The sequence below is a fragment of the Salvelinus alpinus genome, chromosome 6, assembly GCF_045679555.1.
Source record: "Salvelinus alpinus chromosome 6, SLU_Salpinus.1, whole genome shotgun sequence".
Classification (NCBI taxonomy): Eukaryota; Metazoa; Chordata; class Actinopteri; order Salmoniformes; family Salmonidae; genus Salvelinus; species Salvelinus alpinus.
Window position 1 is genome coordinate 69,741,798 of NC_092091.1, and position 20,320 is coordinate 69,762,117.

The following is a 20,320-nucleotide window of genomic DNA, read 5'->3' on the forward strand; positions in this document are numbered from 1 at the left end:
AGGGTTAGGCTCCTGTACTGTACCTGCTTGGTGAGGACATAGCAGGGTTAGGCTCCTGTACTGTACCTGCTTGGTGAGGACATATCAGGGCTAGGCTCCTGTACTGTACCTGCTTGGTGAGGACATAGCAGGGCTAGGCTCCTGTACTGTACCTGCTTGGTGAGGACATAGCAGGGTTAGGCTCCTGTACTGTACCTGCTTGGTGAGGACATAGCAGGGTTAGGCTCCTGTACTGTACCTGCTTGGTGAGGACATAGCAGGGCTAGGCTCCTGTACTGTACCTGCTTGGTGAGGACATAGCAGGGCTAGGCTCCTGTACTGTACCTGCTTGGTGAGGACATAGCAGGGTTAGGCTCCTGTACTGTACCTGCTTGGTGAGGACATAGCAGGGTTAGAGTCCTGTACTGTACCTGCTTGGTGAGGACATAGCAGGGTTAGAGCCCTGTACTGTACCTGCTTGGTGAGGACATAGCAGGGTTAGAGCCCTGTACTGTACCTGCTTGGTGAGGACATAGCAGGGTTAGAGTCCTGTACTGTACCTGCTTGGTGAGGACATATCAGGGCTAGGCTCCTGTACTGTACCTGCTTGGTGAGGACATAGCAGGGCTAGGCTCCTGTACTGTACCTGCTTGGTGAGGACATAGCAGGGTTAGGCTCCTGTACTGTACCTGCTTGGTGAGGACATAGCAGGGTTAGGCTCCTGTACTGTACCTGCTTGGTGAGGACATAGCAGGGTTAGGCTCCTGTACTGTACCTGCTTGGTGAGGACATAGCAGGGTTAGGCTCCTGTACTGTACCTGCTTGGTGAGGACATATCAGGGCTAGGCTCCTGTACTGTACCTGCTTGGTGAGGACATAGCAGGGTTAGAGCTCCTGTACTGTACCTGCTTGTTGAGGACATAGCAGGGTTAGAGTCCTGTACTGTACCTGCTTGTTGAGGACATAGCAGGGTTAGAGTCCTGTACTGTACCTGCTTGTTGAGGACATAGCAGGGTTAGAGTCCTGTACTGTACCTGCTTGGTGAGGACATAGCAGGGTTAGAGTCCTGTACTGTACCTGCTTGGTGAGGACATATCAGGGCTAGGCTCCTGTACTGTACCTGCTTGGTGAGGACATAGTAGGCGAAGACTCCGATGCTGGTGCAGTAGGTGAGGAAGTAGGTGACGGGCTCCATGACGTCCCAGGAGTACACCCACCAGGTGAGCCAGGCCAAGGCCCCGCCCTGCACAGACAGCACGGCCACACCTGTCCACAGAGTCCTGGAGGAGTGGAACTCGGCACTGCGCTCTAGCTGTGCCTTCACCTGTACAGGGAATCGTCGGGTGACAGAGGTTACTAGTGATAGCTAAAACAAACTCTCACACTCATGCAATCTTATCTTTGAAGGTTTACCGCGACAGCTTTATGGTTGTCGACCAAAGGGATAGGTAGTAGGAGTCACACAGAGACGAGAGAGATGAGACAAGAGACGCGAGAGAGAAGTAAAGAGAGGAGATGCTGACAGACAGAAGGAAAGAACAAGAGAGAAACAGAGTCAGACGTGCACCCCTCCAGCACCTGTTCCAGAGGTGAGAGGTCCTGTTTGAGTCCATCCAGTCTCTCCAGCAGCTGCCTCTCCTTCAGCAGGTGGTGGTCAGGCAGGTGGAGGGCCGTGTGGAGCAGCTGCACCATGTGCTTCATGTCCTCCACGTCCACCACATGCTCACTGGACACACTGGACGCCTCTGGACACACAACATGGGTGGAATTCATTACAACACAGTCACTCTGGGATCTCATTATTACACTTTGGGAACATGCATCACTATTCCACCAATTCCACCCCACCACACTGGAGGTTGATAATGACGATGAGGAGGATGAGGAGGAGGAGGATCATGCTGATACTCAAGTGACTAATGATGTTTCTTTTTAGAATTACTGATAAAGATCCATTGATATCTCATCATCATCCTCTGTAGCTGTGTGACTGTGGTCCTCTGTAGCTGTGTGACTGTGGTCCTCTGTAGCTGTGTGACTGTGGTCCTCTGTAGCTGTGTGACTGTGGTCCTCTGTAGCTGTGTGACTGTGGTCCTCTGTAGCTGTGTGACTGTGGTCCTCTGTAGCTGTGTGACTGTGGTCCTCTGTAGCTGTGTGACTGTGGTCCTCTGTAGCTGTGTGACTGTGGTCCTCTGTAGCTGTGTGACTGTGGTCCTCTGTAGCTGTGTGACTGTGGTCCTCTGTAGCTGTGTGACTGTGGTCCTCTGTAGCTCAGTTGGTAGAGCATGTTGCCTGCTACGCCAGGATAGTGGGTTCGATTCTCGGGACCAACCATACTTAAAATGTAAACATGCACGACTAAGTCGTTTCAGAATTAAAGTGGCTGCTAAATGGCATTTATTATTATATCATCATCTCTTAAACTGTTTAAACTTCCTATGTTTTGGGAAAGAGTTGTTTTACCTCTTTCAGGGGAGTGGATGTTGTATACAGCATCATTGATGAGGAGCTGGAAGTCTTTGTCCAGGAGATTGTCTATAGAGGTGGTGTTAGCTACCCGTGCACCATCTGTAGGAGACAGGAGGATAATAGATGGATATAGTGTCTATAGAGGTGGTGTTAGCTACCCGTGCACCATCTGTAGGAGACAGGAGGATAATAGATGGATATAGTGTCTATAGAGGTGGTGTTAGCTACCCGCGCACCATCTGTAGGAGACAGGAGGATAATAGATGGATATAGTGTCTATAGAGGTGGTGTTAGCTACCCGCGCACCATCTGTAGCAGACAGGAGGATAATAGATGGATATAGTGTCTATAGAGGTGGTGTTAGCTACCCGTGCACCATCTGTAGGAGACAGGAGGATAATAGATGGATATAGTGTCTATAGAGGTGGTGTTAGCTACCCGCGCACCATCTGTAGGAGACAGGAGGATAGTAGATGGATATAGTGTCTATAGAGGTGGTGTTAGCTACCCGCGCACCATCTGTAGGAGACAGGAGGATAATAGATGGATATAGTGTCTATAGAGGTGGTGTTAGCTACCCGTGCACCATCTGTAGGAGACAGGAGGATAATAGATGGATATAGTGTCTATAGAGGTGGTGTTAGCTACCAGTGCACCATCTGTAGGAGACAGGAGGATAATAGATGGATATAGTGTCTATAGAGGTGGTGTTAGCTACCCGCGCACCATCTGTAGGAGACAGGAGGATAATAGATGGATATAGTGTCTATAGAGGTGGTGTTAGCTACCCGCACACCATCTGTAGGAGACAGGAGGATAATAGATGGATATAGTGTCTATAGAGGTGGTGTTAGCTACCCGCGCACCATCTGTAGGAGACAGGAGGATAATAGATGGATATAGTGTCTATAGAGGTGGTGTTAGCTACCCGCGCACCATCTGTAGGAGACAGGAGGATAATAGATGGATATAGTGTCTATAGAGGTGGTGTTAGCTACCCGCGCACCATCTGTAGGGGACAGGAGGATAATAGATGGATATAGTGTCTATAGAGGTGGTGTTAGCTACCCGTGCACCATCTGTAGGGGACAGGAGGATAATAGATGGATATAGTGTCTATAGAGGTGGTGTTAGCTACCCGCGCACCATCTGTAGGGGACAGGAGGATAATAGATGGATATAGTGTCTATAGAGGTGGTGTTAGCTACCCGTGCACCATCTGTAGGAGACAGGAGGATAATAGATGGATATAGTGTCTATAGAGGTGGTGTTAGCTACCCGTGCACCATCTGTAGGAGACAGGAGGATAATAGATGGATATAGTGTCTATAGAGGTGGTGTTAGCTACCAGTGCACCATCTGTAGGAGACAGGAGGATAATAGATGGATATAGTGTCTATAGAGGTGGTGTTAGCTACCCGTGCACCATCTGTAGGGGACAGGAGGATAATAGATGGATATAGTGTCTATAGAGGTGGTGTTAGCTACCCGTGCACCATCTGTAGGAGACAGGAGGATAATAGATGGATATAGTGTCTATAGAGGTGGTGTTAGCTACCCGTGCACCATCTGTAGGGGACAGGAGGATAATAGATGGATATAGTGTCTATAGAGGTGGTGTTAGCTACCCGCGCACCATCTGTAGGGGACAGGAGGATAATAGATGGATATAGTGTCTATAGAGGTGGTGTTAGCTACCAGTGCACCATCTGTAGGAGACAGGAGGATAATAGATGGATATAGTGTCTATAGAGGTGGTGTTAGCTACCCGTGCACCATCTGTAGGAGACAGGAGGATAATAGATGGATATAGTGTCTATAGAGGTGGTGTTAGCTACCCGCGCACCATCTGTAGGAGACAGGAGGATAATAGATGGATATAGTGTCTATAGAGGTGGTGTTAGCTACCCGTGCACCATCTGTAGGAGACGGGAGGATAATAGATGGATATAGTGTCTATAGAGGTGGTGTTAGCTACCCGCGCACCATCTGTAGGAGACAGGAGGATAATAGATGGATATAGTGTCTATAGAGGTGGTGTTAGCTACCCGTGCACCATCTGTAGAGGACAGGAGGATAATAGATGGATATAGTGTCTATAGAGGTGGTGTTAGCTACCCGCGCACCATCTGTAGGAGACAGGAGGATAATAGATGGATATAGTGTCTATAGAGGTGGTGTTAGCTACCCGCGCACCATCTGTAGGAGACAGGAGGATAATAGATGGATATAGTGTCTATAGAGGTGGTGTTAGCTACCCGCGCACCATCTGTAGGAGACAGGAGGATAATAGATGGATATAGTGTCTATAGAGGTGGTGTTAGCTACCCGCGCACCATCTGTAGAGGACAGGAGGATAATAGATGGATATAGTGTCTGTGTACATGACAGACAGTGGCCCATATTCATAAAGTATCTCAGAATAGGCGTGCTGATCTAGGATCAGTTCTGCCCTGTCCATTAAATCATATTCATTATTATCTAAAAGGCAGAACTGCTCCTACTCTAAAATGCTTTATGAATACGGGAAAATGTTTGCATTTGTGTGTGTGTACAACATGTGTGTGTGTGTGTACAACATATTTGTGTGTGTGCGTGTACAACATATTTGTGTGTGTGTCCTACCCTTGGTGAGCACAGAGGCAGAGGTGACTCCTGGGTCTTCTCTCTGCAGGTCGTGGATGAGGTCTCCTACTGTCATTAACATGGGCCTGAGGAAGAACAGACAGCTCTCCTGCCTGGAGGGTAGTGGCACAGCCAGCACCGGACGTCCATGTTTATACTGCAACACCACATCTAGACCGCAGACAGAGAAAAACACCGGGGAAAATGGGCAGTTAATGACCTTGTGTTTAAAATACAGTGCAGCTCATTCTCACCGTTTGAAATAACTGAGCTCATTGCATCCAACAATATATGGATTGTCTCTGCGTTTATTCATAGTGATATGAACAGTCTACCAAAGATTACAATTCTAAAGCCATTCATCATAGGCTGGCACTTTAGAATAAAGAACTGCACTGTGTGTAAAGTCAAGGCAGCCAGAGTAATACATTCATTGTAGAAAGGTGCACTGTAATGCCAGTATCGTACCACTAGAGGGTGCTACAGTACTGCAGAAGACCACTTGGGGAGGACATCGCCACTGTGGCTGTCTGGGATGGATCTGAAATGAGAGAGAGCACATTACAGAAGGGATTTATTTGACCTTTATTTTAAACAGGGAGTCCCATTCAGACCAAGGTCTCTTTCAGAAGGAACCATGCGTACACAATTTACAAAATACAAATACTGTACATTTAAGAAACACAAATAACATTAAAATCAGCAAATAGGTCTCCAATCAACATTATGAACAGCCCGAGAGGCACCAGAACATACTGTTACAAGGAACTCTGCGGATTGTCCCATACATGGGCGGCAAAGCAACTAAAAACAGACTGTCTTAGTGGCTTATCAGCTCAAAATCATCAGTATCAACAGAATCCCTCCCTTGGCAAACGATCACGCTGCCAAAGACAGAAAGACAAACATTTGAAGTTCTACATGATAAAAATGAGAGTCAGAAAACGACCAGCTTCTATTCTACGTGACATCTTTGTTTTGCCAGGGCATGTCTTGATTATCATTTTAAATGTAGCCAGTCATTGCAATAGTCATTTTACTGAGATACTGTGTGATATAAACATTGAGATAAGGACATATTTCCAGAATCTAATTTCCAAGAAACTGTATCATCATTATATTACCGCAGCCTATCTTGCTACATCACCCCCCGTGAACCCCAGATATACCTTACAGCCGACAGATTTGTTCTGCTGACTACACCATGTCAACGTTTCTGCTGATGCAACATTTCTCCATTTGTATTCAATACCTTCTAGGCCTGGATGGAAGATGGAAAACCATTCCGTGTTAATATTCACAATCATATCCCTCCCACCATCCCTATCCAATTTCACTGAGGTAAAGGCTGGCTCTCACCAATCTCCACATGACATGAAGCCACAGAGACTTAGCCTGGCTAAACCAGACTGAATGCTGATGCTTGAATACCTGAAAATAGACAGAAAATGGTGCTGAAAGCCTCTAGGTTTCCATATCAACATCAGATTGATCCCCTTCTAATCCCGTGCTGAGTAATACAATGATTTGGGGTATTAGGTTTAATGGTTGGGAATACGTTGCTGGCACTGCCCCTGGAAGTAATGAAAGGAGCTGGTAAGATAAGAACGTAGAGTAATAGCTGTGAAAATGTGTGTGTGTGTGTGTGTGTGTATATATATCATATGTATGTGTGTGTGTAAAGAGATTTTGAATAGTGCTACAATTATACCAACACAATTCCCAATAAGTCTTGTGATGCCTTATGCATGCATTCTGCCACTATTAAACACATGCTCACACGCACAACCACAGTGGGTAAAGATACACGGTCGTGTTAAATGTGAGAAATAAATCAGGGTTTTAGGTCATAACTGTTGAATTAATGATGTGCTTGCTACAGAACATTACCCCCATCCACACCATTAAAATGGAAATGACTCCACCCGGTAAGAAGAGGACTTGGAGGGTTTGCCAACGATGCCTAGTGAACACTACAGCAGCTTCTGGCCAGCAACACCAAGTCAGGCCCCTTGTATTGGAAGACTATAAAGCGTGTGGCTGCAGTGAGTGACTTTAAAGTGATCAAATGCCAAAAGACTATTGAAAATATAAAGCATTCCTTTCTGATGGCATTAGAAGCCTACTGTGACATCGTGACTTTAAAGTGATCAAATGTCAATATCTACTCAACTAAATGTAGACTACTTTCTGACCCCAAGTAAAGGTCAGTATTAGGAGCTTAAGAGTGAAAAAATAGATTTCTTCAAAATGGATTCCTTCTCCTGTAGAATAACAGTTGAATAGAAAAGGAGTCTGGGTGGTTGAATGAATCTGTGAGTCTCTGTCCCAGCGGCAGTGACATCCAGGGACCTGACAGCCACCTGACAGAGTGGGTGTGAGTGCGTATCTGACAGCCACTCCTCTTCGACCTTCCAGTCTGTAGCCTGGGCTGTCAGCCAATCAATATCAAGTTAAAGAAGCGGAGTGCTGGAGCCATCCGTACACGGCTATAGCTACAGGAGACACCACACAAAGGACAGGGGATACGGTCAGAGGGATGGGAGCAGTGGTGACCCGTCATTAGAGACCCACCTGTTTTGAGACCCACAATTTAGCAAAAAAATAGTTTTTTGGGGTGGGCTTGCCTGTTTTGCATGTTATTTTGGCATTAATACATGTTTCATATCAGTTTGCAAACAATGTATATTATATTCCAGGCTGTCAGGTCCCTGGATGTCACTGCCGCTGGGACAGAGACTCACCGATTCATTCAACCACCCAGACTCCTTTTCTATTCAACTGTTATTATTCAACTGTGCGCACACACACAATGTTTGTACGTAGTCTTTATTAACTCAATGATGATATATATATATATACACATATCATCATTGAGTTAATAAAGACTACATACAAACATGGTCTCTTTTTTGTTTTCTTGAGTAATGCAGCTCCACAAAGGCTTCTCAACAGTTTTTACCCCCAAGTCATAAGACTTCTGAACAGGTAATCAAATGGCTACCCGGACTATTTGCATTGTGTTCACTGTAAGGTCTACACCTGTTGTATTCGGCGCATGTGACAAATAAACTTTGATTTGATTTCAGCCTTGCTCAGCGCTTTCTGTGGTGGTGGGGCAAGCCAGCAGAAAATACGAAGCATTCCACCGTGATTGGCTGAGTATTCTGTCACTGTGTGTGTAAAGAGATTTTGTATAGTGCTACAATTATACCAACACAACTCCCAATAAGTCTTGTGATGCCTTAGGCATGCATTCTGCCACTATGAAACACATGCTCACACGCACAACCACAGTGAGTAAAGATACATGGTCGTGTTAAATGTGAGACGTGAATCAGGGTTTTAGGTCATAACTGTTGAATTAATGATGTGCTCTCTTTTTTGTTTTCTTGAGTAATGCAGCGCCACAATGCAGGTATTTCAGCCTTGCTCAGTGCTTTCTGTGGTGGTGGGGCAAGCGAGCAGAAAATACAGAGCGTTGCGCCGTGATTGGCTCAGTGTTCTGTCACTCATGGGGTCACTACGTCACCACCAAGTCCAAGGGTAGAGCTAGAAAATTCAAGCCCCTTGGGTGCGGCCATAGAGTTACATTAGAAGTGCCCATCCAAGAAGGCTCAAGGTCATTTGCTACAGATACAATGACATCAAATCATGTTATATGTACAGTAGCTTTGATTGGACTGATCATGTCAACATCATACTTTCAAAATCTTAGCTAGCAGTCATCATCATGAATCAAGTCTACTGGCCATTCCTTTTAAAATCTTATCATAAGAAAATAAATAATGAAGAGAAATTATAGATAAAAACGTATCGGTGCTCATTGGCCATAAACACAACAAGTTGGAAATCGCAAATTCAACAATGAGTGGTTTGGAAGGAATCAGTGGCTAACTGCAAGCATTGCAAAGCAAACACTAGCCTGCTAATCAGTGGAATGACTGTGTGGTCCAAGTTCTGGGATTAAGGGGCTCTTTTCCAAGTTTAAAATGATAAACATTCAACATTGGCCATGCTGTCAATGAAGCATGATTTGTGTTGCACTCAAAACAACTTAACTCGGAACTGCGAAAACTTGACTTCAGTGAGTTCAAGACAACTGGGAAGTCGTGAATAAATGAGCTTCGACTGGGAAAATACATTTTCAACGATCATCCAACTCGGAATTGTAAACCTGGCCTCTTTCTAGAGCTACGACCTGAAGAGCAACGACGCAGCGGAGGACCACTGCGGTGCCTTCCTGTTCAAGTGAGCACAAGAAGGTGAGTCCAAAAATGTATTGTATGCTGCTGCATAAATGATGTAATATTCCAGGGAGATAAGTATACTGTAGCTAAGAAAGTAATACTAAGTGTATGTTGTTTAGTAATCTGTTAATAGCCCATGTACCTCACCCTAATAATTTGGTATTTTTACCCCTATTAATTTCATCTACTGTTCAGACTTGGTGGTGCACATATAGCCTATAACCTGTTTTAGAGAAATGTAATCATCGAATATTCTAAGAGCTTTCATTTTCTGCTTATATGCCCCTTTATTTATCCTACGGTTCTGACTTGGTGTACAGGGAGAACACTGTAAGAACAGTCCATGTTCTGAATTCTCTCGCTGTACATTTCAAAAGTGGTAAACAAATAGTTGTATTGACTACGTCCGTCGTAGCTCGCTCATTAATGTCTTAATCGAAATTACAGATGGCCTCTTATCCGCTCATTGTTCCCTTATGCCATAGTTTGTACATCTCAATTGTCATTAGAAACCACATTTGTTTAAGCAAGTCAGCCATACAAGCTATGTTTTGTTTTTTTAAAGGCAGTAAATGAGGCTGAATGAACTGTTTCGCTGCCAGACAAGGCTCCGCTGATAGCCAGGTGTAGCAGTGGTAAGATGTTGGGACTGCTGTTGGGATAGCTTGATGTATTCCCTAACAGTTTGTGGGCACTGTTGGTCACCGTTATAGTGTAATGAATGTATTGTTTAGTGTTGTGAAGTGGCTTTGCTGGGAGCATCCCACTCTACATTTTTTTGCCCCACCAAGATTTACATGCTAAAATCACCACTGGATGGGAGATCTATAGACTTACACATCAGTGGTTAAGAGTAAGAAGACAGGAAACACTGATAAGAGACGAGAGATGGGGCAGGCTCCAGCAATAAGCAGGGTAGGTTACTTTCTTAATGTAACCCGCTATAGTTACCAGGGCTCGGGAAGATACCAATATCGCAAAGGTCCTTTAAAAACCTGCTGCATGTAAAATGGTGTGTGCTATTGCTTGGTGTAAAATAAATAAATGTGACTCTGGATGACAACATAGTGATGTTTCTTTCCAACATTAGGGCTCTTTTCCTAAATAAGTTAAATCCACTTTGTGTTCGGTTTCCTTGCCGTGATACTAACGAGTATCGCGATACTGGTATTGTCCCGGCCCTACTAGTTAACTGTCCAAAATTGTAATCGGTAATGTAATCCAATTTAATAATTGGAATCAATCAGTAAACAATGGTTTCAGTAGGAACTCTACTGGCTGTTAGTTGAAACTCATCATCTTGCGTCTAGGGATGGGCATGTGTAATTGAGTACTTGAACAGAAGAGCTAGCAATTTTATAACTACTTTCCTGCAATTCTACACATTCTGCCATAGGGTGGAAGCAAATGCTTGCCGTTTTTAATATGACAACTGATGATCAAACGGGCTCCCCCGGTCGGTTATTCCACCTTGCTTACTACAAGTTTAGATAGCTGGCCACTAGACTAATTTACCAATCTTTAAAAAATTATAAACAAATACAGCTGACATGGACTAATTAAGTGACAGCTGATGCACATCCAAATTTCAAAATGCACCTTCTGTATTCTACTATTCTGACTCTCAACAGTAAGTTGAGACCCCAACTGAGTTCCAAAATGTAAAAAGGTAGATATAAAATGGGCTGCCAGTTGCCCATCCCTATCCCTGGCCTGAGCTATAAACCCCCTAAACATAGTTCCACACTGAAAATATGCAAAAACTGTTTGATAAAGACAAAGAGCATATTTTCTTCAGAATCATTCTTTATTTAACCCTTATTTTACCAGGTAAGTTGACTGAGAACACTTTCTCATTTACAGCAACGACCTGGGGAATAGTTACAGGGGAGAGGAGTGGGGATGAATGAGCCAATTGTAAACTGGGGATAATTAGGTGACGTCCCATTAACGTCCCATTCCGAAAAAACTGCACCCTACACCGGGTAAGCGTATACTTACTCTCCAAACAGATGTCGTTGTTATGGCTGTCCTCGCTGACAGAAGGTGTGGACCAAAACGCAGAGTGGTTAGTGTTCATTCTTTTAATGAAAGTCAACAAAACACTTCAAAATACAAAAACAACCAACGTGACAAAACCGAAACCGTCCTGTGTGGCAACAAAACCTCCACAGGAACAAACACCCACAAAACACAAGTGAAACCCTGGCTGCCTAAGTATGATTCTCAATCAGGGACAACGATTGACAGCTGTCTCTGATTGAGAATCATACCAGGCCGAACACAAAATCCCAACATAGAAAATCAACCATAGACAACCCACCCAACTCACGCCCTGACCAACTAAAATAAATACAAAACAAAGGAAAACAGGTCAGGAACGTGACAGTCGTGGCCATAACTCATCACCATGCAGTGTTCAATGTGGAATTGTTCATCCATTTTGAACATCCCAAAGAAGCAGGCAGAATAAACTAAATTCGAGCCCAGGTTCTGTCGCAGCCGGCCGCGACCGGGAGATCCATGGGGCGATGCACAATTGGCCCAGCGTCGTCTGGGTTAGGGAGGGTTTGGCTGGTAGGGATATCCTTGTCTCATCGCGCACTAGCGACTCCTGTGGCGGGCCGGGCGCAGTGCACGCTGACCAGGTCGCTAGGTTTGGTGCGGCTGGCTTCCGGGTTGGATGTGCTGTGTTAAGAAGCAGTGCGGCTTGGTTGGGTTGTGTTTCGGAGGACGCATGGCTTTCGACCTTCGTCTCTCCCGAGCCCGTATGGGAGTTGTAGCGATGACACAAGACAGTAACTACTAACAATTGGATACCACGAAATTGGGGAGAAAAAGGGGGTAAAAAAAAATAATAATCTGTATATGAAAAAGACAGATTTCAACTGTCCAAATTGAGCCCCGTTTTAAATGATCACAGAGAATAACTGTACCAGGCACGAGATGTGTATCATTCACACTGGCAACTATTGTTATTTGGAAAAATATTATGTTCCATTTTATTCTGTTGTTTTATTCATAATGTCTTTTTTTACTATAAAATAGTTGTGTCTTGACTGTGGTAAGGGCTCAAGAAATAAGGGCGTCTTGTCTGCTAAATTAACAAAACAAGGCTCTGCCATTGCACAGCCATAGGTGTCTACAAGCTCCACTGTGTTCCAGGCCACTGTGTTCCACGATATAATATAACCAGTTGATATTACAGATTCAATAAATTAATCTTAAATGGCACTTGTTTTTTTTTAAATGACTGAATATTCAGTATATGGGGCAATTTAGCAATTAGGATTTGTTATCTGTAATGGTTATGATAAATGAGGCACTATTGTGATCTGTTGGAATATATGTAAATGCACACATTATTTACTCCAGTGCGGGCATTGTGTTCTAAAAATACTCAAACGGTCACATTGTGCATTCAGTCAAGCACCAGTGGCCACAGCCGCAATTCAGAGGCAAAATATTCCCTCCCTTTTATCGTTCTCATTAGTGAAATGCTTTTTGTGGTGACGGGGACTGGAGAGGCATTTGAGCACTTTGACGTTTGTTTGTGTGTTTGTGTGTGCGCGCGTGTGTGACCGTGGTGTGTGTGTGTGTGTCAGCACATTTGTTTGTCTACGCTTGTGTGTATGCATGTGTGCGTTTGTCTGTTGTGAGTGCGTTTTATGGATATGAAAATTGCACGGCTAAGGAGCCGAGCGTCAAACTCAGAGGCCGAGGTCATCTATCTCTGGGGTGAAGATGCGCCGTGCATCGGGACATACCGCTGACGACAGCTAATTCAACACCTGGAAATCTGTAAGCAGTCGGGTTCAATGCCGTGTTGCACCGTTCCCATCATACAAAACATACAATGGGAGATGACTGTCATGGTGGAACAGGAACACACTCAGAGCTATAGAATGAATACCGTAATACAGTATTCCCTTCATATATCAGTTGGGTGACAACGTATCGGCCTTCACTAAGAGCTATAGGATGAATAATCCTGCACGTTTCCTACTTCCCAGCCAAGCACCTGGGGGTTTAGATGAGCTACTCATTTAGCCCTCAGCCAGACACGGGTCGAGTCAAGTGCAATTCAAACAAGAGGGACGACTCCATCAGCATCACCAGCGGCGTTCAATTAGACGTGCACTCTTCCCCGCATCTCGCTGCCTGTGAAATCAAAACACACAAATCCCCCCCCCCCCCCTGCCGCCCTCATCCAATCAGTATGCACGGTGTTGAGGTAACTGCTGCAGCCACAACGCCCCGGCCCGCCGGTGACATTCACACATTTTGTGACTCCTTCAAGGAACAGAGGCTAGTAGCTACAGCTGATATTTCTCAACTTCTCTTCCTTCATCTCTCATTTCTTATCTCCAAATGTCATTTTCCATATCTCAAAACAATAGACTGCATGATGGAACAGATTCCACCCCAGAGGAACTATATTCATTTTGAGTGGTTTGTTCTCAGAGTCAGACACAGCACAGTGGCATCATGATTAACTGTCCTCTCCTCCTTCACCTGTATACGGTCAACCAGGAGTTCAAAGTGATATGCTCTGTTTCACCACTATCAGTTTGGAGTCCAGACCAGAAATATAGTTGCTTTTCAGAGGGTCAGTACAGCTGCAGCTTGGTGATAAACTGTCCTTTCCTCCTTAGTAAGGTGGAGCAGCCATAGCCAGTAGTGTTCATCAGGGGACATCATGGTGATTGATTGGTGACAGTCACAGGCTGGCTGGTTAATTTCTCTAGTGGCCGGCCGCCTAGAGCCCAGCACCTAGGCAGGCAGGAAGGCAGGCAAACCGGCAGGCAGGCAGGCAAACAGGCAGGCAAAATGGCAGGACCAGACCCAGTTATTATGGCTCCTGTCACAGGCTGAGCTATGGCCCCTCATGGGGGCCCTGTTTCAGTACCCACCACCCACTATACCACGACCCAGGGTTCCAACACCATCTCATGCTGAATGGTCCCTTTGCCACTTTCCCCCAATAGGCACTCCTGTAGATCTGAACGTCTCTGATGGGTGCAAGCAACATACCAACCTATCAGAAGGAATGGTTGAGCAATTGCATTTGGCTTAAACCTATCAAATCCTTTCTCATCTCCAGGAGTGTCTAAGGACTAGGGGCTTTGTGTTTGAGTTGGAATTCAGCACCAACAGACCAATAGTGTGGCCAGTCTGGGTCCACCTCACACCCACCCAGCTCTGACAAATCCTCTCTCATTTACAAGAGTGTCTAGGTGGTACAGTACGAGGGGCTATGGGGCGATCTGTACTGGAATTTAGCACCAACCAATGGCGTGGCCAGTCTGGGTCCACCCAGCCCTGGCTGACTGACCAGAAGAGGAGGAGTTATCCATGCAGCTGGACATGGCCCGGGAAAAAAAGACTATCTGGCAGCAGGTAGCCTAGCGGTTAGAGCGTTGGGCCAGTAACCAAAAGGTTGCTAGTTCTAGGGCTGAACCCATTTAGATGACTGGTCGATAGGCTGTTGGTCGAACAAGATTTCTTTAGTAGATTAGTAACACACAACAACAAAAAATATGATTGGCGCCTATCTGAGTGGACTGATCCATTGTGGAGGCCGTGGGGAAGGCAGTCCATCACTAAGACGTGCTACTGAAATTGTATATGGTTATATTAAGAACAATTGTGCAACACAAATAAAAATAATAGAATTTTATAACAAATGCGCTTTCTCCCCCGTTAGACAGGGGTTGCTGTTCCCGGTTCAGAGTGCGCTGTTTAATTGCCGCCTTTTTCTAGACCATGTTGCTATGTGCATCATAGAAAAGTTTGTCTCAAATTGTGAGCAAATGTGTTTACTTCTCTGTTAGTGAGCAGTTCTCCTTTGCCAAGATAATCCATCCACCTGACAGGTGTGGCATATGAAGAAGCTGAATAAGCAGCTCCTTGTGCTGAGGATAATAAATGTGCAGTTTTGTCACACAACACAATGCCACAGACGTCTCAAGTTGAGGTTCAGTACAGCAGCAATTGGCATGCTGACTGCAGGAATGTCTACCAGAGTTGTTGCCAGAGAATTCAATGTTCATTTCTCTACCATAAGCCACCTCTAATGTCATTTTAGAGAATTTGGCAGTACGTCCAACCGGCCTCACAACCGCAGACTACGTGTTATAAAAAATAAAAAAAACTTCATTTAATTAGGTAAGTCAGTTAAGAAATTAAAATCTTATTTACAATGACAGCCTACCCCTGCCAAACCCAGACAATGCTGGGCCAATTGCGCCGCCCGATGGGACTCCCAATCACAGCCGGATGTGATTCAGCCTGGATTTGAACCAGGGACTGTAGTGATGCCTCTTGCACGGAGATGCAGTGCCTTACACCGCTGTGCCACTCGGGAGCCTCATGTGTAAGGCGTGGGGTGGGCGAGCGGTTTGCTGATGTCAACGTTGTGAATAGAGTGCCCCAATGGTGGCGATGGGGTTCTGGTCTGGGCAGGGATAAGCAATTTGAACGCAGAGATAAGGCCCATTGTCGTCCCATTCATCCGCTCCCATCACCTCATGTTTCAGCAGGATAATACACGGCACGCAAGGATCTGTACACAAATCTTGAAAGCTGAAAATGTCCCAGTTCTTCCATGGCCTGGGTACTCACCAGACATGTCACCCATTGAGCATGTTTGGGATGGTCTGGATCGACAGCGTGTTTCAGTTCCCACCAATATCAAGTAGAGGTTGACCGATTAATTGGCATGGCCGATTAATTAGGGCCGATTTCAAGTTTTCATAACAATTGGTAATCGGCATTTTTGGACGCCGATTATGGCCGATTACATTGCATTCCACGAGGAAACTGCGCGGCAGGCTGACTACCTGTTACGCGAGTGCAGTAAGGAGCCACGGTAAGTTGCTAGCTTATCTTATAAAAAACAATCAATCTTCACATAACTACACATAGTTGATGATATTACTAGGTTAACTAGCATGTCCTGCGTTGCATATAATCAATGCGGTGCCTGTTAATTTATCATCGAATCACAGCCTACTTCGCCAAACGGGTGATGATTTAACAAAAGCACATTCGTGAAAAAAGCACAATCGTTGCACGAATGGTCCTAACCATAAACATCTTTTGCCTTTCTTAAAATCAATACACAGAAGTATATATTTTTTAAACCTGCATATTTAGTTAAAATAAATTCATGTTAGCAGGCAATATTAACTAGGGAATTTGTGTCACTTCTCTTGCGTTCATTGCATGCAGAGTCAGGGTATATGCAACAGTTTGGGCCGGCAGGCTCGTTGCGAACTAATTTGCCAGAATTGTACATAATTATGACATAATATTGAAGGTTGTGCAATGTAACAGCAATATTTAGACTTAGGGTTGCCACCTGTTTGATAAAATACGGAATGGTTCCGTATTTCAATGAAAGAATAAACATTTTGTTTTTCCGAAATGATAGTTTCCGGATTTGACCATATTAATGACCAAAGGCTCGTATTTCTGTGTTTATTATATTATAATTAAGTATGATTTGATAGAGCAGTCTGACTGAGCGGTGGTAGGCAGCAGCAGGCTCGTAAGCGTTCATTCAAACTTTACTGCGTTTGCCAGCAGCTCTTAGTAATGCTTGATCACAGCGCTGTTTATGACTTCAAGCCTATCAACTCCTGAGATTAGGCCAGCAATACTAAAGTGCCTATTAGAACATCCAATATTAGAACATCCAATAGACAAAGGTATATGAAATACAAACTGTACAGAGAGAAATAGTCGACGCGTCATAATTCCTATTGTTACGAATCCCGCCGAGGATGGTGCCTCTTCCCGTTCGGGCGGCGCTCGGCGTCTCCGGCCTACTAGCTACCACCGATCCCCTTTTCTGTTTTCATTTAGGTTTGTCTAATTGGTTACACCTGTTTTGTGTTTAGGGTTAGTGTGTTATTTAAACCCAGTTGGCCCGCCGACTTTTGTGCGGGCTTGTTATTCTGTTTTTGTGGTGGTGATTTAATTAGTGGATTCTGTCCTAATTTATGTTGGACTGTATTTTTTGACGTGCCCTTTGTTGTGTGGCGTAGCCGTCTCATAGATTATTTCTGGTTGAAATAATAAATATCCACTTGCTCGGAACTACCCTGCTCTCTGCACCTGACTCCTTCATTTCACCATTGGAATTGTGACACCTATAATAACTGCAACCTAATATTTCTTTACTGGGAATAGTGTAGAACTGAGAATATTGAACCACCAGCTTTCATATGTTCTAAGCAAGGAACTTAAACGTTAGCTTTTTTACATGGCGCATACTGCACTTTTACAAAAAACATTTTAATTTCATTACACTGTACAGGTTAGACATTTGCACGTGTGAAACAGGACAAATACAAGCAGCCCCTATTTGACCTTCTGAATGGTTCCCATGTAATAAACAGTTCTAGGAGCCAGGGATGAAAAACAGAGGGATGGAGAAACCAAATTACCGGCTGCTGTCATGAGCTCAGGCTGCACTGTACCATGAAAGTGATTTGCGTCAAGGCATTTATCTTCTCGCTTTCCTTTCGACAACGTTCTCTTAGAGAGAAAAAGAGGGAGGGAGAGCGAAAGAGAGTGGGGAGAGAGAGGGGGGGAGGGGACAACAATTGGAAATGCAGCTGTGAGAACATGGAGAGAGAGAGGGAGCAGAAATATGGAGAGAGAAGGAGAGTGAGCAACGATTGGAAAGACAGCTGAGTGAGAACATGGAGAGGGAGAGAGAAGAAAGACTAAAACATAAGGAAAAAGGGAAAGGCAGCATGCAGAGAGAGGGTGGTGAGAGAGGCGGATGTAACAGTCAGGCAGGTTGGATGAGTATAGGACGTCCTCCCCATGACAGCTCTCCAAACCGGTGTTCTGCACGCGTCAGGGGACTTGGTGATAAAGCAAAAATGATAGAGAGCTGGAACGTGAAGAGTTTTTATTCCTCTACGTACTGCAACAGACATATTACATATTGGTCTGAATTCTGTTTTGATACTGTTTGGAGCAGTTCATTGTTTTGAATGACTCTTTATAGGGAGGTTACTGTTAAGACAACAGACTGAGGTAGCTAAGGGTCAGCTGCTGTATTCAAGTCCTAGTTGAAATGCAGAGTAGATTAACATGCGTGTGTCAGGAATAGAAGTGTGGGTAAGTGGGTAGTAGATATCTAGGCCTAGCTACCTGCCAGTTAAGTGGGTTTCGTAACAACTCACCACACAATCATATTGATCAGCAATCACTAGCCGGCTACTCAACCCTGCACCTTAGGGGAAGCTGCCCTATATACAGAGACATGGAATCACTGGCCACTTTAATAATGTAACATACTGCGTTACTCATCTCATACGTAAATACTGTATTCTATTCTACTGTATTTAGTCAATGCCACTCCGACATTGCTCGTCCTGACATTTATATATTTCTTAATTCCATACTTTTACTTTTAGATGTGTGTATTGTTAGATACTACTGTACTGTTGGAACTAGGAACACAAGCATTTCGCTACATCCGTAATAACATCCGCTAAATATGTATGTGACCAATAAACTTGATTTGATTTTGACAGTGTCACTGTCAATTGCTTCCCAAAAGAGATTGAAAAACTGAAGAGAATCCACCTTTTTGTTTTTCACAAATAGATATTCTTTCAGGAGATTCCTCTTAAAATATGTAACTGCACATTGGATGGCCAGTGGCCTGCCTCTTACAATGACAGTTACAGGCAGAAAATGACAAGCACTTTTCTTGCTTGTCAGGTTCCTTCCTTGAGTATTACGAGGTATATTCAGACTGTCAGTTGGTAGCATGGCATATGAGAGCAGAAAATAACCGTTGTAGAACAGTGTGCATACTTGTCGCATAATCTGCCTACGTTCCAAGATCTTCAATTAAACATTTTAGATTAATTCTAAAACGTATATGCAGATTACACTATTTATCACGCTTGGCAGAAAAAGGTTCCATTCTAATAGAGCAACTGAACCAGCTATGTTTTTTAACTCCTTAGTTAAAGGCCTAAACAATGATAGCAGGTTGACCCCACAAACCCGCCAACCTGCATAGCAGTGGAGGCTGCTGAGGGGAGGACGGCTCATAGTAATGGCTGGAATGGATTCGATGGAATGGAAACCACATGTTTGATACCATTCCAGGCATTATTATGAGCCGTCCTCCCCTCAGCAGCCTCCACTGCTATGCAGTGGAGAGCACCAACCAACCAGCCAATCAACCAACCAACCAGCCAATCAACCAACCAATCAACCAACCAGCCGACAGACAGAGTAACCAGACAGCAATCTGACACTGAGGCAATAAGACATTCTTCTCTGATGGGTGACAGTTTTGACAACTTTTGAAGAGAGAGTTTGTGAACTTCTATAACACAGGGTGATCTTGGAAGCTAGCCACCTATAGCTAGCAAGTTAGCAAACCAAATGTATAGCTGGAGCTCTGAGCTGGAGAAAATAGTTAGATAGTTAACTTAGGGTTAAGATATTTAGCGGGAAAACATTAGTAGTGAATCACCTCTCTTGTGCTGCTCAACAGGGAATTGTCACGTTCGCTCCGTGTGCCATTTGTAAACATACAATAGAAATGTTTTTAATTGGCGGTATTGAAAAGCATACCGTCGGTACGTCAAAATAACCCAGAGACACGGTATACCGTCCAAGACTACTTGACATGGCCTGAAAATAGAATGTTAATGTCACTACTGTTGTAATTACTAGTTGTTGTAGACTAACTATATCTGATCAAATCTTTAACACCAGTGTATCGTTCTGAAGGTTAGAATATGGATAGGTAAAACCCATTTTACACTTTGAATTTTAATTCCCTGAGGTAAAGAACTTCAAAAAGGCAGAAACATTTCCTTTCAACTCTTGAACTCCATTTGGGGGTAATGCATCTCAACTGAGCCTCTACTGGATACCACAGGACTGAAATCCTATGGAAACTGAGGCTCTACTGGATACCACAGGACTGAAATCCTATGGAAACTGAGCCT

The 20,320-nt window shown here is 44.4% G+C and overlaps 1 protein-coding gene across 2 annotated transcripts in view; it reads right to left on the reverse strand.

The window, feature by feature from the left end:
• LOC139579215 (calcium uniporter protein, mitochondrial-like) overlaps positions 1 to 20,320 on the reverse strand; it is a 31,190-nt gene that overhangs the window by 1,600 nt on the left and 9,270 nt on the right. For both annotated transcript variants that reach the window (XM_071407664.1, XM_071407663.1), the window contains exons 2-6: positions 5,542 to 5,614; positions 5,074 to 5,244; positions 2,443 to 2,547; positions 1,558 to 1,724; positions 1,100 to 1,303 (exon numbers count right to left, since the gene is read on the reverse strand). In XM_071407664.1, the coding sequence (XP_071263765.1) occupies positions 1,100 to 1,303; positions 1,558 to 1,724; positions 2,443 to 2,547; positions 5,074 to 5,244; positions 5,542 to 5,614 (720 nt within the window). The remainder of the gene's footprint in view (positions 1 to 1,099; positions 1,304 to 1,557; positions 1,725 to 2,442; positions 2,548 to 5,073; positions 5,245 to 5,541; positions 5,615 to 20,320) is intronic.